Genomic DNA, 24,018 nt, shown 5'->3' on the forward strand with positions numbered 1-24,018 from the left:
AAGCGGTCAAAAGCTTTGCCTTCTTCTTCTTCTAGAGGAAATTTTCTGGATTTTTTTGCTATCTGCTCAACTGCATACCCACTGGAGGCTGCAGCTGTGCATGGCTTTTAACACAAGGGAGACACTTGCTCTTACTCCTCCTCAGGCAGCCTGGTAGCCAACCTGCTCATGAGGACAAGAAGCCTAAATCTTCCCCCTTCCCCACACCCCTGAGGAAAAGCTGTATGCTACAACTGACTCTGACGTCAACAGAAGTGCTGTGTCTTTTAGGTCATATGCAAATTCTTCAACTTTTTCCTCTCTTGTGAAGACACTAGACTTACTACCTTAAAGGTCACTTGATAAGACAGCAAAATGCTGGAACTCTTCAGAGAGAAGTTGCTAGAAAACTACAGTATATTTTTTACCTATAATGACCATTTTATCTTCATTCAGCCCACATGAGAATTAAATATCTCAGCTTGCCCAAGGCCCAGAAGGGCACACAGTTACTAATCCCAACAAGGTACAGGGCAGCCAAACAAGGAATTTACCTTATGATGCTTAAGCTACTTTACAAGTAAGGAATAACAGGGCTTGTTCTAAACCTGTTTGCTTCCAGTGTTGCCCATTCAGTGGGAGCAGATCTGGATGGCTCAACTCTCCTGATGCTTTATACTGTATTTAAAAAAAACAAAAAATGTAAGAACTGCAACCCAACAACACACAGGACAAGATGGGGAAAAGCCAGAGAACACTTTTTTTTTTTTTTAAAAAAAAAACCAACCCTCATCGGTACTTCAAGATCTTTACAGCACACATCCCTCCCAACCCATTCCACTGTCCCAAGTTCTATTAGATCGCTATCAATCAAACCAAGAGGACCGCAGCCCTGATAACCCAGTAATGACACACTGAGTGGGGCAAAGAGTTTCTTCCTATTGCTTTCTGCCACCTAAATAAAAAGAGACCAAAATTAATTACCTGCATCAGAGGAGTAAACGTACCTTCTCTCTCTGCTGCTTCTTTCTTTGCATGTTTTCTGTGGCGCTTATTGCAGAGCCTGACACTCAGGTCCAGTGTGTGTGAGCAAAGGCAGTAATTTTTCTCTTCTCTTTATGACTAGAACTAATATTTTAATGATGAATTTTTACCATTTTCATCTTGCTACAGTATATAACATCACTATGATTTCTTATGTTCCTGTCACATAAACTATTCCCTCCATAAAAAGACAAAGTATATCCTTCAGTTTAACTGTCAAGCACAAGGTCTTTTACACAGAGAAAATATTCACAACCTTATGTTACTTTCCATTTGCTTTTGCAACAGCACTGTGGAACTCTATGACCATCCTCTCAGTTTAAAAGCAGTCTGTCTGATGTTTCTTGTCAACATCTTACAAACACATCAGTTGGTACAGATGGAAGAGAAAGCCCATCACAACGAGATACGTGGACTGCTCAGCCGAATCCTTCAGCTTCAAGTTTACAAGGGTCATTTTATGGCAGCCAATTTCCACATTTCATGAGAAAATTAATTTCTCCCACATTTTTGTAAATATTTTTTCACTTGTTCCAGTTACTGTATACATTACTGCCTGCAATAAATTGAAAGCATAGAGGCCCAAGCAGAGTAGGGCAACAACTGTTCCCCTCTCACCGGGGCACTGTACCACCACGATCAGGAAGTTGTGGTCACACCACACAGACTCGAGATGTCTAGGAGCACATGGGAATTTCAGTTGCTCACTCCTGACAGCACAAAAGCAGAAAGACTAACTGACAGACAAATGCCATGCTGAGTTTCTGAGAGTGCTTCCCATCCAGCTGTGGGTTTGCAGACAGTGGAACTACAACCAGGACGAGCGACTGCAGAACCATCATTTCTTAAACGCCTCTTCTTTTGTTCGCTGCAGATAGAGCCAATACAAAATTAACTACATAAAACTACCTCATACCAATTACAACAACACAAAATTAATCTACAACAACTGCATTTACCATTTCACTTCTCTCTAAGGAACAGCTCTGAACTTCTGATGCAACTCAGAATAAAGCCATTTTATCACAGCACAGATTTTTATTAGCTGGTTCCCACCAAGTGGGCATTGCAGCCTTCTCACACAATGAAATCAGTAACAGAATATTTACTGGAAGCTCAGAAACATGTTTACTTTATATACAAGAAAAACTTATTTACAACAATCAACAGTAAACTATGTACAAAAAAATACAAGAGACATTTCCATGATAACTGTATAAATTAACACAATAAATAGGAGGGAAGCAGGTCCCATTCTTAAGGCACAAAACCTTCTTCCCAAGACTGTACAGGGATTCATTTGCTTCCCTATGCTTCTGACAGGATCACAGGAATGGCGCGGAGACCCCTGAGGAACAACAGTTGGTGGACGGTGATACAGACATGCAGTCACTGCTGACAGTTGCAGAAAAACATCATTTTTCATCCTTTCTTTTTTTTTTTTGTTTTTTACAGTACACACATCTTAAGATATAAAATATTTTGTGTAAACAGTCTTTTTAAATCACATAGATAGTATGCACATTTTTAAATAACACTAAAACAACGAACACAGCTTTCCGTACGATTTGGTGCAGAAACGTTCCCAGGATGGACAGTGGAGGCCCCGGCAGGGCTGGAGGCTCTTGCAGCATGGCTGGAGGCTCTTGCAGCAGGCTGGCACCCCTGGGCCCCGAGCCACAGCTCCGCTGTGCTGCAAGGCTCCCGCAGTAGGGCCGCACACTCTGGGCACTGCAAGATCCCACACGCAAAACCAGAAGGACTGCATTAGCCTAACAGCCCTCCCTACGGGCAGAGCAGGACATTGCTGATAGCTCCTTCACGAGCCCAAACGCCCTCTGGTCTCCACTGCATGCAATCCCACTGAAGCAAATCATCCTAACACAGGGCACGCTATTCCCCAGAACCTGCCATTCAGGGTGAATTTCCAGGGCAGTGCCAGACTGAGAGACAACGTACTGAAAACTCATCCTAGCACGTGGAACCATATGCGCAGCTCACCGCAGACACTGCCCCAGCTCCTTCCAAATCACTGCCAACAGGGAGGGTTGATAAACAGAGGGTGGCACAAAGCTTCCACAAGAGTAGCGTTTATAGGAGACTAAACATACATGTGATGTGTGCAGTTCTAGCTTCTCTCAAGCTGGTGTTTTACCTGAGACTGCAGGAGAGTCTCTTTTTTTTTTTTTTTGGCAAAACAGATATGTCTACTGTCTAATCGTCTTTCCTGAATTTTTCTCCCACAGAAAAATGATCAGATGCCAGAAGAGGAACTCGGAATAACGTAGCCAGAAGTTCAGCCTGACTGCCTGCTTTGCAGATAGTTCTCACTGATTTTTGACACAAATCATACTAATCTACTCACAAAATCTCTGCAACCGCAATCTGCATTTTTCCCAGTGAGACACACAGAGCTACAACTTTTTGTTAGATATAAACCTTAATACATATTCAAAGGCACTCAGGTTAAATATGGATCCCATTTTCTAGCTCTTAAAAGAAGGTAGAACTCCTTCCCTGCCTTCAGTAAGAAATAGACAGGAATATACTGGCTATGAACGCTTTGATAAAATGTTCACCTACACAAAAAGTATTTGAACCTATCAACAGGACAGAATATAAAAGTAGAAGAAAGGAAGATTGGTCTCTGCAGGAATCATCACCCATAGCACATGGCTAATGGCCTTCAGGCCTCTCCAGATATGGCACAAATGAAGGAACAAGCGTGAACGTAGTAACTCTTTGGATTCCCGTTACTCTGAGCAGGAAAAGTACAGACGAGATGTTTCTAATGAGGCAAGAATCTATCCCCCAGAAACTACGCCAACAAGGCAAGTGCATACTGGTTATACACCTTAAATCATGAGGTTCCCCGGAGAAACTTCACAGCAACAACAACTTCTTCAGCAGGTAAAGGAGCAAACAGAGCTACAGAGCTACAACCTGCCTTGTGCGCCCTGCTGCGCTCTCCGGGGAAACACATGAACATCCTGACCAGGCATGCTCCTGAGGACAGGCAGTGGGCTGCACCTCACTGCCACCAGTGAGGAAGGATGCGTCCTGGGGCTCTACTTAGTGAAGGTTTCTCCTCATTCTCATGCAGATGCTGCTCAGCGTCCCAAACACTTTATGTCTACTATTCTTACTCATCCGATACCTCAGGAATTCAATACAGTAACAGGGTTTTGTACTGATAAAGAAAAAATATGGTCAGGGAAGCAATTGCTGATGTATAGATAGAAGAAACAAATTCAGAGCAAAACTGAACATATTTCTTGCTCAGTCCACAGTATTTATACCAGAAATTTTGCTAGTTTGATGAAGCATGTTTAGTCTTCTGCTAACTTCTCATGAGCAAACCCTGTCAACTCACTAGGCTGAGAGGAAATGTGTAGCTGAATGAGTTAAAAACAGATAGGGAGAGTCAGAATAATCCTTGGTGAAACCTTAATGGTTGCAATGGAGTTTGCCCAGCATGGTATCAGCCCACAACCTTTTGAAACAGACAAGACTTTACATAAAATAACTTGGTTGACTGTTGTTGTGACTACAGAGCTGATGTCAGGTTGATAAAATCCCTAGAAACAACAAAGAAAAAGATGTCCTCAGGAAATTATCTTTCATGCCACTGTGTATGTAACCATTTCTTTGTCTGCAGCCATAGGCGGACAACTGCCACTGTAATAAAAAAAAAAAACAAAAACCATACAAAATTACAAAGTAATTAAAAATTCCTGCTGTTTCTCCAGCTTTACAGCACTGAATATTCCTAAATTCCTTCTGCAGTGATAAACATGGCAATATAATTATGCATGCTGGTCTTCGGGCTTTAACAGTCACCTGACTGGGGTCAGGCAATACAGCGGAAATTTGAAGGCCGTCTAGGAACTCTGATTCAGAGGCACTGATTTTTCCATGCTCCACTGTTGGTGGTACCAAAGACTATTTACCAACATACTCCAGTTTTCATTACGATGCTTGTCCACTTTGTAACAATTCTCTTTATGTCAGGGCTCTTACAGGAGCCCTGATGTTTGACAGGACGATTGCTCTCATGGGGGTACAACCCAGGAGGACTGAGGCACCCTAATCTTTTGGTATCCATCTTGGGGTGAAGGAGCAAGGCAGGAAGAGAAAGAAGCAAGGTGGAAAAGCTGCTAGAACCAAGACAGGTCAAAAGATGCAAGTACTATGAATAGACTGTAATTTTTGCGACAGAAATAGTTTTCTGCAACTACAAGTTGAAGAAAAGCAAGAGCTTTGTTTTCTGTGGCCACGACAGTGGGACCAAATGGACAGCAAGCCACTCCTGGCTCTTGCCAGTCATGCTGCTCCCCACGTCAAAGTGGAACAACTTGTTCCATATCTTACTTCATTACATTACACTTCTTGCATGGCCCAAAAAGCTAGTTAGTGTTCCTCTCCCCTTCATTTGGTCTCCTGAAGATGAATGCAGTCAGAGTGGATTTCCTGTAATCTTTTGGCTCTTGAGAATTTTGTCTTTAATTAATGTCAGGAATTTCCAAACAATTGTTTGTGATGCCTGAAAACCTAAACGTTGTACCATTGTGACTGGCTGAAAGAGGAGAGCCAGGCCCAGTGGAAGACCACGCTGTTTTAACCACATGCATTGTTTGTTGCAAGGCATATGTGAGTGAGGATCACTGGGAGTTCATTGGTAAGGGGAGGTCTATACTGGCTTTGAATTTCTGATGCAAATCACATGCAACTACAGGCTTGTTAAAAATGGGTTAGTAAGACACAAGGACAAGCTCCGTCCCACTGAAATGCTCTAAGATACAGGTAAGACATACAGATGAGCAGGAAAGTTTTCAGTTTGAAAAGACTGTCAGATGCTCCTGAACTAAGACTGGCCAATATATCTTTTGCCCTGAATAATTGTACTGTGATGAAGTTATCCAGTAAAGGTAGCTATGTTGCAATTTTCAGGAGTCCTGCACTATCACTGGAACCAGAACTTCCCACATTGGAGGACACGGTTCTTCAAACAGCAAGTGAGTTCTCTTCCGGGAGGCTCTGCCTCAGTGCAGATAAGGTGCCTCTTGACTGTATGCAGCCGTACCCCACAGGAAAAAAGGTAGCACCATGCTTGGTTGATATGAGCTCTGAACAGCTGCAGTTTGGCTGTTCAGTAGAGACAGTTGTGAGCACATCTGCTCTGTGAGGTGACTGCTGTGCAGTTAGTGGGAATGGTAGACACAGGCTGTGAAAACAGAGGCTAAACCTCGCTGACAGGAGTATTCCGGCTCAGCTCCTTGATCCCGTGTAATATTCTCTTCATGTGGCCCACTTTGGTCACACCCAGGTCCTGGAAAAAAAGAGAAAACCTTACCTTAAGAGAAAGTGGGGGAAAAACACCAGGTCACCAAGCAGTGGTTACAAACTAGTCAGCCAGTTACAGAGAGGAGGAAACCAACCAAAAAGATTACAAACTTGATGGTTATATATGGAACCCCAAACCACATGTCAAAAAGCGACCAGAGCATGACAGGGTAAGGAACAGTCACAGAGCAGGAACAGAGCAATGGAGAGAAACAACTGCAGACCATTAGCCAGAAATGCAAATTGCTTTGACTGTGAAAGGCCAAAGCAGGAGAAAAGAAAGTGCATACAGATCTCAAGGACCTAAGCTTGTAGCCAAACACATGCAGGAAGAACCAACCGATCACTGGTCACATCAAAACACGTGTGAACACTTAGGTGCCATGCAACAAAACACACACTGTAGCTGGATGGCATGCTGAGGAATCAGCTACGCAAATTAGAGCAAAACTCAGAACAGAAAGATGGTTAAAATCACAAATGAAGATCCAAGGGCCACTCAACAAATGCTATGCACTACTTTATGACAAAATATTTTCCTGCTATATGCAAGTCACTAGAATGATGACAAAATTATTTTGCACATGCAAAGAACCATCACTTTCAATTTCCTCTGCAGAGAAAGCATCTCCTGACGAGAAAAGTTGTACAACGTGCTTATTATTTCAAAGATTCTCTCAATCTAGCAGTGTCATCAAAGACCATGACCATTTTTTCTTGTAACAAAGAAATGCAATGATCTATTTAGTCCAGTGACTACAACTTAAGACCCAAATTTTCCAAATCGCAGCATGTTCTGCAAAGATGGTACAGCAGCTGAGAAGTTGAAAATCCCATTCCATCATCAAAATCAGAGACTCTCAAGAACACTTTCTGCAATCTGTGTGGACTTCTCCAGGAAGCTGTGAAGAATTAGACAGCTGGTCTCTCAAATAACTGTTCTACCTCCCTGCTACTAAACATCAGGTGACCTGAAATGGTGAGAAAATAAAACAAGGCCACAATGAACCCATTCATCTTGCCAAGGCATGTGGAATGAACAGTGGGCAGACAGTTTCCAAGCACATTCAGCACAGAAGGTCATGCAGATGCAGCTGGCTATTTCTGATGAGCCAATCATGAAAGTACCTTGAGGTCCCTCCGTTCGAGGTGCAGGAGCTCAGAGCCCCGGACGTCATGCCGGATGAAGATATCCTTATACTCACAAAGACTGAGATGCTCAAGCCAGGCCGCAACCTCCTCCGTTCCCCAGAGGTGAACTGTTAGAGATGGAAAAGCAGGAGTGCATTGAGTACCCAGAATCCCAGAAGAGAGTGAGAGGTGAGGACACCATCAGCACTCAGTGCCAGAGAAGGAGGGCAAGCAGTACACAGCCTCAAACCAAAGAGAGGGCAAAGACTGGTAGCACAACCTACAGTCTCAAACAAAGGAGGTAGGGCAGAGTAAGATCAGAGGTATTCTCTTACGCAGAGGCTATAGCTGTAGTAAAGCCAGGAGGAAGCACATGCTTGTTCTGACAGGATTGGATAAACTTTTTAAAGTTTACCCCCATGTTTATGAGTAAAATCATGAAATTCCTCTGCTTACAAAACAACAGAGTCATAAAATGTATAAAAAAGAATCAACCACAGGTTAGTTTGCTATTATGTATGAACACTTGTGGTCTATAAACAAAGTGGCAACCTCTCTACCTGAAGTCTGAGGGAGAGAGGAAGAGCTTGGACTTCCACCTTCTTGCACAGCCTCTAAATAAGAGACAAATAAAGTTCCCAAATTCTGGGGGGCAATGGATGAGCACCAGCACATTAGACAGAAAGAGACTGTACCCACAATTCCATGGCAGAGGACAGGACCCAGGAACCCACAGAACAGACAGTATTTCTGAATTTCAGAAGAAGAAGGTCTTCATAAGCACAATATAAACCAAAAATCAACTAACCCAATTGGAGAGAAAGTGTCTTGACTGACAATTTTATGATTCATGGCCAGTTTTTATCTACTGACCAGTAGGATTAAAGGTCAGGGTTGCACCTGTGGTGATGCTGATCCCCTTAGACATGAAACCTGATTAAAGCCTGAAGGTGAATCAATGAAAGAAACATCATTAACCGTATCACAGAGAATCAGCAGTGAAAAGACTGGAGTTATGCGGACTTGGGCCCCACAGTCGTTTTGATACCTAAAATGCCAAAATACCCAAATTCACTGCACTAAGCACCCTCTAAAATGCCCCTGAAAATGGCCAGATGTAGGCAGAATTCTTCAGAGGGTACCTCCTGTTTCTGCTCAGGAATACCTGTTTAGTACTGGGGGATCATGACTCAGACAGAACAGAACCATAAACTACTTTGCCATGTGAAAAAGACATTATACTCAAAGAAAAGGCAGATAAGATGCAAGTGAAACAGAAGAGGGAGAGAACATGAGAGGAAACACAGAATGGGTAGGGTTGCAACCCCACTAGTGTGACAGAGAGAGACAATGAATGAGCAGACTTGGTACCCGGCAATCCCATGCTACTATGAGTCTCCTTATTTTTGTTGTTTTTCTCCTTTTTAAACTTGGTCACCAGACGGAATTTGCCACTGCGGCTGCGTTTAGAATAATCCAGCATCTGGTTCTATAGGAACAAAAAGAGAAAATCAGGAAAACATTCATAGGTCCCCCTGCAACAAGTAAAGTCAAGCTCAGGTCCATAACTCTTGTAAAAGAGGAAAAAAACTTCTAAACTCATTCTGACCAAGACAGAGAAGGAAACAGAGAAAGTGGATCCCATGTCAGTCAAAGGACATTGGCAGGAAATCACTTTCTCTAGCCTTAGGGAGTCAAGTTTCCTTCTTAATGATCTTTTCTCGTATCAGCTCTATATTCACAGAAAGGCACACAACAAACTAGTGAAAAAGAGAATAGCTAGGGAAATACAGCCTTGGTCCTCCTCACCTCCTCATCACAGGGCTCCATAAGCTGCCACAGCCAAGGGATGTCTGCCAGTTTCCTCAGCTGGAGGTCCATGTCTGCCAGGGCTGCTTGGAGCTGCTCCTTCTGGGGAGGATCTAATTGCTGGATCAGAAACGGAAGCAAAGCAGAGTTAAAAGCCACATGGTGGAATGTATAGTCATGCCTTTTGTCTTGAAATTCCTTGCTAAACAGAGCAGTTCCTCCTTTTAAAAGGAAGTGCACAGCAGTCACCCTGCCCAGACATCACCAAGTTCATAATTTGTACCTTTTCTGAGCTCCAAACTTGGAGCAAACTAGCCTGACTGCTCATTATACTAATGTAACAACACCATCCTAATTCCTGGATGGAATTCATTTGGAAGTCATTTTCATCCTGGAAGTCATTTTCATTGACTTGTTACAAAGAAGACAAAGACCAGCAAAACATTGCTTGCCAAGGCCACAGTATGAGATGAGAAAAAGTGAGAGGCTGCTTTACTCCTGCTTTGTGCTTCTTACCAGCGCCATCTTGCCCGCCAGCAGCAGCTCTGTCTCATTATGCAGGGCTTTGACATTATTCACCATCTCTACAACAAGGCTGCAGTTCAGGCCCTGCGGGGAAGCAATTCATGCGCAAATTAAGCCTGGAAATGCAGAGGTCTGAGCAGTCAAAGGAAGAAGTCTTAGAGAAGCAAGCCCTACTTTTGGTCAATCAGAAAGGGAGACCAAGAGCTATGGAACAAGGACAAAATGAAGATGCCAAGTGAGTGAAGTACCTCTGTAGACTTGGATTTAGCGTAGACTTTGTCCATAGACTTGGAGCTGGCATTGACAGCATGGGCAAGCTCCTGTTCCATGTCCTGATAGGATTGGGCTATTTCCCGAATGCTAAAGAGAGAATTACAGATTGCATCAGCATATGCTCAAAGCAGAGATCTTTTCTGACTGGGTATCTCCTTTAATACCCATCTGACTGACAGGAGCAGGGATAAAGCATGGGAGAGGTACAGGCTCTGGCAAAGCAGGGCTGTTTTCCCTGCTACAGTGAGCATGCATACGCAAAGCAAGGCAGATTTCACATGCACAACTCCAGATGCATATTCAATTCTGCACATGAGTTGGGATCAGTTTGAAATATGATCCAGACATTTTAATATGACCATAGTGATGTGAAAGGCAGCTGCACACACTGCAGTTTAATTAACACTTTACTGATGAGACTCTGGGCATTTTCCCTCAGAGGCCCAGACCAAACAGCAGCATGTCCGAGTAAAGGATGAGCAGATGAGCATAAAGTGACTTCTTCCAGAAATCTCTGCTGGGCATCATGGTTACAAGAACCCAGCTTGTCAACTGAGCTCTTAAAGAGGACTTTGTTTCACTTCTGATAACAATCATTGACATTCAAAGCCATTGGGTTGTTTCAAGATTAAATGATCTGTGATTGCTCGTGAAAGTGATACATTTTGTTCAGGATGACCTATGACAGTTTATACAACTTCAATCCACATGCAGCCGGGACAGTGCATAATGAAAGAATGGTACCCCAGCGACATGTACCGGCACTGCCCAAGAGAAGAGTGAACAGAGTCTCCAGGAACAGGGTGTCAGACAAGAACTTTGGGCACCCACGAGGGCTCTATTCACTAAAAGCAAATTGAGACCCACCTGTGGATCAGAGCACCTGCAGCTTGACCAAATTGGTTGATCTGGGTGGATTCTTCTTCCGACATGATCTCTGGTTGCAGTGAGAAAGAGGAGGGTCGGGACAACTCACATTTCTGTTTGTCCTCCCAGGACTTCAGGGTGCTCTCAAATGCCTAAAACCACAGCAAGCAAACTATAAGACACCTTATGTATCTCCTATAAAAAAACAAGGCTCTAAGTGCCAATGACTGTAAAACACTTTTCTTTGGAGGACCCAGTTGTTCAGCTGCTTGTAACTTTGCTAACTTTAGCTATTTGGGTTGAAATTTTCTATGCCACGTGCTTGCCTTGGTTTCATTTTTACTTAAGCCTTATTTTAGTCAAAATCATTAGGCCACTTCTGAGGACCAGACCAGAAAAATCCACCAGTTTACTAGTGGTGGCAGCCTTTTCTTTGAGTACCTATGTTGCCTCTATACCTTGAACCAGAAACCAGAATTTTGACATGTATGCCCAAGGAAGAGCCTTTTGTTATTCAGTAAAAACCCATCCAATTCAACTAATTACAAGCTTTGTGGGAAGGAGGGAGCAGCAGTATTAGTGCACATCTCTTCAAGTGACATCTTGGAGCTGGAAATCAAAAATGTTCACGACTCCTCCTTATCTGGAAGTAAACTGGGCTTCCCCAGTAATTGGTGGACTAGCAGCTGAACTCTGAGGCAGAACCTGTCCCACTTGCACTCTTACTGATCCTTTTGCTGCCATCAGCTAGTGCTTCAGAAAAAAAAGAAAAAGAAAAACACATCCAATGCAGAAGGCTCAAAATTGGATATGGTGAGAAGGAAAACTGACATGTAGAGCCTCAGGGCAAGGAGAGATGAATCGAGTGCAAGAAATGGGAAGACAGAAGATTAGATGAGAGAAGGCACTATGGGAGAGGAAGACTGAAACAGGAAGCAGAATTCAGAGAAGGGGAGGATAAAGATCAGGAGTGCACAGCATTCATGGGGGAAAAAAAAAAATCAGCATCTGGAGAGCCGGAAAATGAAAGGAGACTGAGTGTGATGGGTGGGGGAAAGGGAAAGAAAATAGTAGTCATGGATCCTGGTCCTGGGAATTCAAATGAGATGACTACAGAATAGGTAAGGGGCACAGGACTAGAGGGAGAGGAGATGGATGTCTGGAGAGGAGATCCAGTATCTACTAGAAGACGACTGCCATGGGGACAACCCAACGATCTGAAGACACATCATTTTCCTGCATCTGCAAATACCTGTGAAGACCTGTGGTAAAGCATTCCTTTCCCCTACTGCTTCTCATATAGGACAAAAACAAGCTCCGCCAGCTCTGTACAAGCTATCTGCTGATCTCAGCCTTGCTGATGACTCTTCAGTGGTCCAGAGGAGGCCATGAGGGAATCTGAGTTTTTCCATCTTCTGCTTAGGAAACCAAATATCCCAAATCACATTTGAAAAATGCTACCAAAGGTACAGGGTCACCAACTCAAAAAGAGGACCCCACTTCATCTACTGCATAGGACAGACTGGCTCTGTGAAGGAAAGGGTGTGCAATGGTGACCACAAGGACAGCAGGAGAATCAGGGATAAGCCCATGGTCAACATGAGAGTTGAATGCTGCTCTGCAAACTTGCAACTTGCTCCTCAGTGGCAGTTCCACGCCTGCAGAACCTGGTTTGCAGGCAGGGAGGAGTGGGGTAGCACAATCACAGCCATGGCTTCAGCTGGTCCAACACACACAGCATGCTCACTAGGGACTTGTGTGTCCTGTCTGCCTTTTGTGCGTCACTCTCCTTTCCCACTGTACCCACACGTAGGCTGCCTCTCCTTTTCTCTCTCCCACCTTTACAGCAGGAATTCTGTTCCACCTGACTCTGTGCTATCTCCTTCATTCATCCCACTCCCCTTCGAGGTTCAATGTGACATTGCAGAAGCTTTCCGTCCCTCCAGGGAAGAGTCTGCTTGCTATTCCCTTCTCCTCCTCTCCCCACCATCCACACCAATACCCAATGTTCTCTCCCAGCTCAAGAGGTCTTGGGTATTTCCCTGTCCTACCATGACAGAGGCTCTGTAGTCCCACTTTTGCTTTCTTTTCACACTATCATACTTGTAACTTCCTGCCAGGGAATGTTTCCAATCTGTATCTGGCTGCTTTTCCTTTTTTCCTCTTGGTTGTTCTCTCATTTCTTGTTATTCAGCAGGTGAGTCCTCTGTGGAGGACTTCAGTTTGCTCTGGAAACTGGGTAAAGGCATATTATTCTGGGAATTTTTAAGAACTTCTATCAACCAAACTGTTTATCCACATAAAATTACATAGTTGGGGGAGAACCATAAGCTGTCTGTACCACAGCAATACCTTTATCCTTTCCTTTAGCTTCCCACCATTCAGTAGTACATTAAAATGGCAAGGACACTTCCTTATATGCTGGTACTTATCAGGTATATTTGAGAATTAGGAGATCAGACAGACACAGACTGATGAACGAGGCATGAGACACTGCTTTTCTTGGTCAGTGAGGTATAAGCCACATACTGAACAATAATGAGAAATTAAGATATTGAACAGCTGAATCTAGACATTCCACAGCACTCAGCGAGTCAGGCATCCTGTGGGAAAAACAGCATGCAAGTATGTTAAGAAATGTTGTGTCACAGGGCACCTAGAAAAGGATGCAAAATAAGCTTGCAGAAACCTTACTTATTTGATTTCCCGATTAGTGAACGCAAGTTTAGCCGTGTTCTTCCAGAGGGTTTTATAATGTGTAGCAAAACATAATTCCTACATCCACCAAGATAATCATTCATATGTGGCCACTGACACGCTCCAGGAACATGTAACATCGAAAGCATGAGTACAGTGTATCCAAGGCTGTTCTTACCCTGTCTCGGGTCAGGGTCTGTGCCCTGTTCTTATGAACAATCCAAATGTAACCTGGAGGCTGGATCCAGGCTTCTCCATCCACTTGTACAGGAACTCCCTCTTCTCCCAGGATTGCTATCTTCACAGTCCGACACTGCAAGAAGTGATTGCATTACAGCTCTAAAATGCTGTTTTTTTCAAAAGCATGAGACATGCTCTCTTTCTTTCCAAAACATTTCCCCAAGTAGTGCATTATTTGCATATTTGCATATTTACAGGCATTATTTGCTATGTCTTTGGATTAACCTGTATTTGAATTGCTAATCTATCTCCTACCACAATGAAAGCTAGCAAACGATTCCATGCACCAATTGCCCCTGAACACACACCTTTTCAACTTTGGTGGACATTCTTTCCACGGACAGAACAGAGCAGAAAGGAGGGCTTTACAGACTGAAACTGGCAAAAACATCACGCACTGGAGATGGGGGAGGCAAGCAGAGCTCACAAAAGCAGCTGATACCTGTGCAATTCGGTGATGCTGTAGGTTTATCACTCGTGACACTGCCATCTGCATGCTACCAAACACGGCTACCACCTCCAAAATCTTGTCATCAAAGGAAGGGGCTGTAAATGTCTAGTCAAATACAAGGGAGAGAGAATTCAACTGACATACTGCTCTGATAGGGAGGTTTCCTTTTCCCCACCGGTGCACAATTGGTGCTTAATCTGTATAGAATTAACAATGAGACTAGAAGGTGAAGATTTGCAGTGACACAGGAAAGAGAAAAAAGAGCCTCAATATTCCAACTGTGCTGCCAATGGCAGCTAAAGAATAAGTCCAATACAAAGACTGTAGTCACAAGGGAATAATTCTTCTTATAAGAGTAAGCACTTACTCTTTCATTTCAAACAATACAATGTTTGTGAGTGGATCTAACTGCCTTTGCCTTCAAGGGGCTTTACTCCTCAGACAGCATGAGGGGAGAAGGCCAATTTAACACATTTCCTGGAAGTCTAAATGCCCTGGACAGCATCCGGTTCCTTTCTGAATCACTATGGATTGCTTGGGTGCATAGCTGCTGAAGATTGGCCTTTCGGTATCCTATCCACCTCACAGAGAAAGTACATGCAGACAGGCTCCTTGTTGTCTTCTTCCAAGCACTATGGGACAGTTGGGGGCTATGACTCCAGAAGCAACACTAAGTTAAAATGTTTCTTGGACTGTCTTAGGAAATACTCACATCATCTTCCTTGGTTCCCCCCCAGAAGTTGGTGCCTCCTGCATAGCTGGGAATGTTGAGTACGGCAATTCCCTGGAGACTGGGCAAAGGGATTGGCCTCCCATCACACTGTACAGAAAAAAAGGTATCATTACTCTCAGCACAGCAGTAGAGAACCCCTCCAACCACAGCATATGCTCTGCAACTGGAAACAGCCTGCACAGCTTAGCAATGAATTAATTCAGGTTTCTTCAGTTTATTCTGATTCTGTGGGTAGCGACCTGATTTAGTGGGTGATGTCCTTGCCCATGGCCGGGGGGTAGGAAATAGATGACCTTTAAGGTCCCTTCCAACCCAAGCCATTCTATGATTCTCTATCTATCAGAGCAGAAGAATGTATTCATTCATGTCTCGTGAATCACCTCTCCTCTGGTAGACACAGGTTTTAGAGAGACTTGCTTCTCTTCCCCAAACAGGAATCACAGAGTCACAGAATCACAGAACTGTAGGTGTTGGAAGGGACCTCCAGAGATCATTGGGTCCAACTCCTCTGCCAAAGTAGGTTCCCTACGGCAGGTTGCACAGCTAGGCGTCCAGACGGGTCTTGAATATCTCCAAAGACTCCACAACCTCCCTTGGCAGCCTGTCCCAGTGCTCCGTCACCCTCACTGTGAAGAAGTTCTTTCGCATGTTGGTGCACAACTTCCTGGGCTCCATTTTGTGGCCATTGCCCCTTGTCCTGTCCCCACAAACCACTGAAAGGAGGTTGGCCATATCCCTCTGTCTCCTACACTTCATGTATTTACAAACATTGATAAGATCCCCCCTCAGTCTTCTCTTCTCAAGGCTGAACAGAGCCAGGTCTCTCAACCTCTCCTCATAGGGGAGATGCTCCACGCCCCGTATCATCTTTGTGGCCCTCCGCTGGACTCTTTCCAGGAGATCCCTGTCTTTTTTGTACTGGGGAGCCCAGAACTGGACACAGTGCTCCAGGTGAGGCCTGACCAGGGCAGAGTAGAGCGGGAGGATCACCTCCCTTGACCTGCTGGCCATGCTCCTTTTAACGCACGCCAGGATCCCATTGGCCTTCTTGGCCACCAGGGCACACTGCTGGCTCATGGCCAACCTGTCGTCCACCCTCTCCAGCAGGTCGTCCCCCAGCCTGTACTGATACGTGCAGTTGCTCCTTCCCAGGTGCAGGACTCTACACTTGCTCTTGTTAAACCTCATTTGGTTTCTTCCTGCCCAGCTCTCCAGCCTGTCCAGGTCTCGCTGAATGGCGGCACAGCCTTCTGGCTTGTCAGCCACTCCTCCCAGCTTTGTGTCATCGGCATACTTGCTGAGGGCGGACACTATTCCCTCATCAAGGTCGTTGTTGAAGATGTTGAACAGGACCAGACCCAGCACCGACCCCTGGGGAACACTGCTAGTCACAGGTCTCCAGCCGGACTCTGCGCCGCCGATCACCACCCTCTGAGCTCAGCCAGTCAGCCAGTTCTCAACCCACCTTACTGTCCACTCGTCTATCCCACACTTTCTCAGCTTTGTTAGCAGGATGTTGTGGGAGACAGTATCAAAAGCCTTGCTAAAGTCAAGGTAGATGACATCCACTGCTCTCCCCCCATCTACCCAGCTTGTGATGCCCTCATAAAAGGCAACGAGGTTGGTCAAGCAAAACAGGGTACACCAGAGGCCTGGCAGAGCCTGTTGGTCTATTCGTCTAGACGGGCATAAAACTTCTGAAAAACCTACACAGTCTCTGTGATAAGGGTCTCCTCTTACAAAACTACTTGTTTATGCTGTCAGTGGGCCATACAAGAATATTTTCCTGTTTGATCCACATTACAGCACAGTTAAATTAGCAGCTTTCTTCCACACCTATGGACTAAAATGTTTTTACAAGAGACATCAAATGTAAGGTAACAATCCTATCTATGCTGAATACCTTGTTGGGGATGGCTACTGCATTGCAACAAGATGACACTTTTATCAGCTGAGAATACAAGTTATCTTCCAGAACCAAGAAAAGCTACTTTGAGCTAGGTGAGAGGGAGCAAGTATATTGTATCAAGCAGGCAAAGGAAATGCCCTGAGAATCACCCTGCCAAAATCCAAGTGTCTGAAGGAGATGCAATTAGGTACCGCAGTTTTAGCTACAGATGGATGTGCTAGTTCCTCACCTCCAGCAACACTTTCTGCTCCAGGTTTTTATATGTTCTGTGCAGCAGCTCCTTGGTCCCCAATACTCCGTACCACATCATGTTTTTAGTACGACTTCTAAGGGGGCAAAACAAAAGAGAAAAGGTCAGGACTGGCATTTAGCTGTTCACTTAGAGGTAAAATAGCCTATATAGTTTGAAATGGTACCTCCTACATCATAAAACACAAATGTTCCTTGCTTCCAAAAGGGTCAAGCACTCAAAACGGTCATAGATTATGCTAGGAAAATATTCTTCTTGAAAAAAAAAAACACGTAGGAATTGAGGATGACTGAGTAACACACATTACCAGACACATACAGATTCCCCAGCACAGAATCGGTCAGTTTCATACAACAGGGCATCCACAACGTTTTGCGGTATTAGCTCAAATAAGCATAGCAAATGTACCAGTCCCAGGCTATACAGAACATCCTGTACTTGCCCAGATATGCAAAAGTGCAAAGCCTGTGAATTATACAGTGGTTTGTATTAAGTTAGGATCAAGGCCAAAATCAACCTCTGTGGTGCTGAGATGTGATTGTTTCTGAGCCAAACAGCAAGTCCAGGAGAAAAACCTGTGAGTGAGATCATGAAGTGAATAGAACCAATGCACTGAATCCACACTGATGCACCTAGTCAAAGATCTTATACTATCCAGAACAGCATAACAAATCAGTAATAAATCAGTAACTTATCCCCTTCATCATGATTTCAAACCCTGAAGATGATGCAGACGAGATTGATGATGTAACTATTCAGCACACTTTTAGACAACTGGCTTCAAAAGCACCCATGAAAACATGAAGTGGTCAGAAGCGGTCACTTCTGGTCAAAGGTCAGTCAATGAAAAACCCACCTGCACTTCTCTGGGTGCTCATCACGTTTGTTGTTGAAATCCAAAGAAATCTTCGCATCCAGTCCAATTCCAAAGTAATTATTCATGACACACTTCTCTGTGTAACATTCACTGTCAAACAAAAGAAAAAACACTAAACTCCCATCCCTAAGTCTACATACCACTTGGTATACATCTCACTTGCCTCTCTTGGCTACCTTGTAAAAAAATGTGAAGAACAAGATGGCTGTATGCCAACACGTCAGATAAACACTGCTGGGAGCTGCCTAAAACCCACAAGGAATACCTTAAAAGTTGCTGTTGAGCAGGGTCCCTGGCCTGCAGCCTCTGACCATAGCCAGAAGATCTGTAGAGGAATTCTCCCCTTGCCACCAAAACATACACTGAAGTCTACACTCGATTTACAAAAAGCTATGCTCCTGGTCACTGGGGTTGTGTAAAAGGACTCAGAAAACCTTAGCAATGCTAATTGCTAAAGCATGTATGTTAGGTGTTACTTACAGACAGCTTGTCAAATAAGCTCAAAAGTGTCCACTCAGGGGCAAAGTAATCTCAGGGGCACTGAGATTAGGAAAAAATATTTAAGTGTGTACCAACTGAATTTTTACTGTTAAACAGTTTAGCAGAAACAGCTTGAGAAAGTGTTCATATCACATCTCCCACTTGTCTCCCACAATGTGGCCTGCCCATGAGCTTTCTTTGGCCTCCATGCTGGAATGGTGCTAATTCCCCCACAAGTTACTGCATACTCACTGGAAGCTGGAGTCATCCCTGAGTGGTGGGAGAAGACTGGTCTGAATTTAACTCTCTCACCTAAAACCTAAAAATCTTCTTCTTTGAGTCTGATACGTCACTGTTTGTCTAACTACGTAAGTTGATCCTCACTGGCATCAGCATATGAATTCATTTACATAACTCTAGGTTCCTGCAGTCAATTATTTAGCTCTCTAAACTAATCTAGTTCTCACAGCACAATGCTGAGGTTCATTTGGAAAGACCCACTCCCTTCAACATCCTGAGCATACTCACAGATTTTCAGGCTCAGAGTTGAAGGGATCAGCATGGATCAACAATCGACTGATGACAGAGCTCCCAGGCAAAGACCCAGACATGCCGGCACGGATATCTGTAGGAAAATTGACAATTGGGAAGACTGTGATAACAATAAACAGAAAACGTAATTTGAATCTCAGAATATATTAACTCCAGTCACTCACTGTGGAAAGCAAGTAGCAATAGTGCTTTCTTCCACTCCAGAAGGGTTAGCACTCTCAGTAAAGAGAAGATTTTCTAGGGTTGCCTATGGGGTTTTGGAGTGACAGGATATCCCGAAGCCAACAGTGCATGTGAATGGGAAATAGGAGTGTATTCACTGCAGTAGCTATGTGCTCCAGGGTGGGACATGCAACATCCTTGCTTCAAGGAGCAGAGGGAAAGAAGGAGGACTGAAATTATTCTCCAAGTCACTCAAGGATTACTGCCTCCTGCTTCTAAAATTATTAGCTGGCAACACACAAATATGAGCTTTTTCAGAGAAAAAGGAAATGGCCTGCTTCCAGAAGAAACAGTTTGAACAAGTAAATTGGGGGAAGAGGTGGAAGGACAGCACTGCAGTGATGCGGAGAAGCTGCAACACAAGATGCATGAGGTGGGAATTATGCATATATGCTGGATCTGTGTATTATCCAGTGACTTCAGCTTTCACACAAGGGGACTGCTGCTCCCCATCCATGGCTGCCACTCTTCAGAAACCTCTCTCAGCCACCTGGCACCCTACCAGCATTCTCAAGGTCCCTTAGAGCTCAGAATATCTTTGTAATCGATATCTAAATTCTGCCACTGCACTGTGTTAATAAAAATCTGTATTTAGGTTTTCTCAGCTGCAAATTGATAACTATTACTAATTCCTTCAAGTCTCCACTGTTCAACTCTAGTGGAAAGTTACCTACAAAGGGATTTCTCTCCAAGTGGACCCAGCAAAAGAACATCAGGCAGAACAATTTTGTGTTTTCATGCAGAGTTAAGCCTGTGCTGTTGTCACCCATACTACATTTTGCTGCAAAAATGGGAAGTGGTGGGTATTACACTCACTTGGATAGAGGATTTTTGTGTTCAGCATTGGCAAGTTGTCCCGGTTTCCTGTCTGGGGAGGAAGAGATGCAGAGCTGCCCAGTGACAAACTTCCTTTGTTTATTTGTCTTTCGCAAGGAGACTTGGACGCTGTAAAACACAACACAAACATGGCTATTGACAAACATGACGTGATTCAGGCCAGCACATAACAACACAGCCCAAGCATCAAGACTGGGGTACGAATCACTCAACAGCAAAACACTCTAGCCACTGTAAAATGAACAGCTGACAGAACAAGTCAGTAACAGACAGAGATGTGGCATATGTTCAGTTGGAAAACCTCACAGATTGGAGGTACAGAAATACGACTCTGCAAATATTAGAAATGGAGATGAGAAAAAGCTGGTGACAGCAGCACAACAGACAGGGTAGTTGGCTCCCAATCCATACTCACTACGTTCCAAGTATACTTGGAAATTACTCACGTAACACAGTTATTAAACCAAACTGGCTTCTATTCTCTGTCATCTGCAAAAGCTGGCAGGGGCTTACAGAGAAATGTCATCAGGTAGATGACATGAAAAATGCTCAAGATCATCTTTGTCCAAGCACCAAAAGCCAAGAGAATGCAGATTACTGCTAAATTAAAAAAAATAAATACCTGAATGCTAGTTGCCATATGCTAAGACCACAAACCAGCAGCCATCAAAAATGTATTGAAACTGCATGCAGTTCTGGGCACCACAGTACAAAAAGGACATGAAAATGTTGGAGAGTGTCCAGAGAAGGGCTACAAAGATGGTGAAGGGCCTAGAGGGGAAGACGTATGAGGAGCAGAGGAGCAGCTGAGGTCACTTGGCCTGTTCAGTCTGGAAAAGAGAAGGCTGAGGGGAGACCTCATCACGGCCTACAGCTTCCTCACGAGAGGGAGCGGAGGGGCAGGCACTGATCTATTCTCTCTAGTGACCAGCGATAAGACCCGAGGGAATGGTGTCAAGCTGCCACAGGGGAGGTTCAGGCTGGATATCAGGAAGAGGTTCTTCACTGAGAGGGTGGTCGCACACTGGAACGGGCTCCCCAGAGACATAGTCACTGCACCAAGCCTGTCGGAGTTCAAGAAACATTTGGACTGTGCTCTTAGTCACATGGTCTGAATTCTTGGGTAGACCTTTGTAGAGCCAGGAGTTGGACTCGATGATCCTTGTGGGTCCCTTCCAACTCAGGATATTCCATGATTCTATGATAGCGTGTATGATGCACAGGGTTGCACACAGTGCAAAGAGTAGCATCTGAGGCTTAGAGCAATCATGCAAAAATGAGAGAAAAACAGGACTGGCAACAGTGTAACACTGTTACATGCAAGATCTGCATGGTGGCAGCCCCAGAGTACCTTTCCGTTGGTTCCTCACTTTGGACACTCCATAGCTGCTGCTGTGTGATGACTGCAGGGAGATTTTATCCTCATTCCTTAATTCCTTGCCCTCTTCAGAAGCTGAGAGGCTAAGGAGGAAGCCTTCCTGCTCCTGAGTCTGGGCATTTTGTTCATCTACGGCTGCAAAGAGAGAGAAAGTAGGTGGTTACTTCACAACTTTTCCATCAAGAAACACCTCCCACTGACAAAAATAACAACAGAATGAGACTCTAAAGGTCCTGACTCTTTAAATGAAAGAATAGGAATATAGGAAAGCTTTCCTATATCATTTGTCTCACCTAAACCCAGCTCTGAAGGGCTTTTGGAACTGGGATGGTTTAGCCTTCTGTTCTCTCTGCTGAGATCTTCAGCAGCGAGGTTCTAAGTAGAAGTGTCTGACTTAAACTTTAAGCCTTTCAGTCGGGCTTTCCACGATGTGAACTGTGCTACAGTTGATGGGCTTCCATTTAATCACATTTAGATGCCAGAAATTCTAACCAGAAGGACAATAAATGATAGATTAAACTGAATTTTTTGTTTGCTTGATCTGTGCTAGGACAATAGGATAGGTCACTTGAAAAGGACACTTGGACACACATCATCAGGAGGAAGAAAACAGTAGTTGGTAAAAAACAATACAAACAAAATAATCAAATTACATACTTCGGAAGAAGAAAAACAGTTTGGATAAGTTGAACAAGTGGAGTAAGTGGAGTTTGCCCAAGAGCTGGCAAGAATTAAATGCTAGCATGTTGCCTAAAGAAATCAAAACTTCCTTTCTTCTTTCCTTTCAACAGTCCTCCCCAGCAAGCCCTCACAGAATGCAACCAATTTACCACCTCACTGCTTCTGAAGGGTGACAAGCCCCCTCCCCTTCTTTCACGCTCTCTTCCCCTTCTTTGTGCTGATTCTGCAGTTCATCAAAACTATCCACAAGGAAATCCAACCCACTAGCCCGGCAGAAAAGTAAAACTTCTTGCTGAATTAAGCAAATTGGCTGGGCTCCAAAAGAACTCCAAAAAGCATCAAATCAGCATAAGATAAGCAGCAGCAAAGTGGGGCAGCAATGAAGTCAGGACCTCTACTTCACCAGAAGCAGGCTGTCTGCTCAACTTCCATCACTTCATATAACTTCACCTTCAGGGTAGGTTGTATACAACATTGCCGTGCTGGAAATCCAAGTAACATTACAATGATCTACAACTTACTGCATAGTTGTTCTTCACAGTGCACATTTTGGTGCGCATGGACATCACATCTGCAACTTCAATGCTTTTATCTCTGGTAATAAGCTATTAAATACTTCCTTTAGTCTAAGTTTAACATCACTGAGTTTATGACTAACATCTGTGACACTGACGCCTTTCGAAGGAAATGAAACTCTGAGCTACAGGGGTGAATGGCTGGGGAGAGATAAGGGCCAAGATGGGAGAAGAGGGTCACCTTCCCTGGTATTTAACATAGTAACAGGATTGATTTGCATCAAGGTACAGTATTATAATGTTTTCCCAGTAACAAAGCTCATTTAAGAAATTCCTGCTTTCTGTTGCCTCTGTGCTACAGTTCATTGCCCTTTCATTTGTACCACTGCACTGTTTTACTGGGCTGTACTATAAAGGGATTGCTGAAACAATCCAAGTTAAAATACTTAAAATATTTTCTTCCCAAGTATTTTCAGATCTGTTTTACACCAAGGCCACACAAACAGTTGCAGTGACACAATTGCGGTATGGGTGGAGACAGACAGGAAACTCAAACAAATAGAGTGTGGGAGGGTAGTAACTTCCTAAACCAGCCCTACGGGAGAGAACATACCTTGAACTTCAGGTTCATTTACCAAGCAATGTTTCATACAGGTGGGCTTGGCAGAGACGGAACTAGGCAGCCAGGCTTACTGAGCAGTTTCTCTAGCTCAGGAAAGCTGTTGTTAATAAAAAACCCTACTCCCCTCTGGAATACAGGAAATTTATACTTCTCAAGAGCTCATAATAAGCCACAAGTAGGACACCTAACATGTTACCTTTTTCTGCATGCTCTATAATCTGACGAATGGCTTTTTTCAAGCTGTTGGCTCTCAACATGAGCTGCTCCCGGGGGCGAAATATCTGGGGCCGTGCAGTACATGACGAGCCCACCGACCGGTCACTAGAAGAATCACAAGCACTGCCTGACCCATCACCATCTTCGGTTTCCTCTGCAATGGTGGGAGGAGGATTTGGCAGAGATGAAGATGCTTGAGATTCATCATTCAGTGTCTTCAACAGTGAGTCCAGCTTCTCCTTTAGGACAGAGCACTACAAGGCAAAGAAGAAGTTTTAACCAGAACTAACAGTAAACTTAGCTAGCTCAAGCTTTTAATGCCTGCTGGTATGCCATTATCCTATTTCCCTGAAAACAAAGTTTTCCACTTCAGAAGTAGAAAGCTAT

The 24,018-nt window shown here is 44.1% G+C and overlaps 1 protein-coding gene across 11 annotated transcripts in view; it reads right to left on the bottom strand.

Moving 5' to 3' along the window:
* Positions 1–2,041: 2,041 nt before the first annotated feature.
* The window catches only part of DGKD (diacylglycerol kinase delta), a 75,203-nt gene continuing 53,226 nt past the window's right edge, over positions 2,042–24,018 (bottom strand). For 9 of the 11 annotated variants that reach the window (XM_040567638.1, XM_040567636.1, XM_040567632.1 and 6 more), the window contains 16 exons: positions 23,612–23,885; positions 21,571–21,732; positions 20,199–20,327; positions 19,137–19,233; positions 18,108–18,218; positions 17,231–17,327; positions 15,072–15,179; positions 14,351–14,464; positions 13,847–13,981; positions 10,972–11,123; positions 10,080–10,191; positions 9,823–9,915; positions 9,307–9,426; positions 8,869–8,986; positions 7,495–7,625; positions 2,042–6,352 (listed from right to left, as the gene is read on the bottom strand). In XM_040567638.1, the coding sequence (XP_040423572.1) occupies positions 6,263–6,352; positions 7,495–7,625; positions 8,869–8,986; positions 9,307–9,426; positions 9,823–9,915; positions 10,080–10,191; positions 10,972–11,123; positions 13,847–13,981; positions 14,351–14,464; positions 15,072–15,179; positions 17,231–17,327; positions 18,108–18,218; positions 19,137–19,233; positions 20,199–20,327; positions 21,571–21,732; positions 23,612–23,885 (2,043 nt within the window). In that variant the 3' untranslated portion in view covers positions 2,042–6,262. Of the gene's footprint in view, positions 6,353–7,494; positions 7,626–8,868; positions 8,987–9,306; positions 9,427–9,822; positions 9,916–10,079; positions 10,192–10,971; positions 11,124–13,846; positions 13,982–14,350; positions 14,465–15,071; positions 15,180–17,230; positions 17,328–18,107; positions 18,219–19,136; positions 19,234–20,198; positions 20,328–21,570; positions 21,733–23,611; positions 23,886–24,018 lie in introns of those variants that run through there. The other 2 variants (XM_040567633.1, XM_040567643.1) reach the window with 2 other exon arrangements.

This window comes from Cygnus olor, chromosome 9 (assembly GCF_009769625.2).
Source record: "Cygnus olor isolate bCygOlo1 chromosome 9, bCygOlo1.pri.v2, whole genome shotgun sequence".
Taxonomy (NCBI): Eukaryota; Metazoa; Chordata; class Aves; order Anseriformes; family Anatidae; genus Cygnus; species Cygnus olor.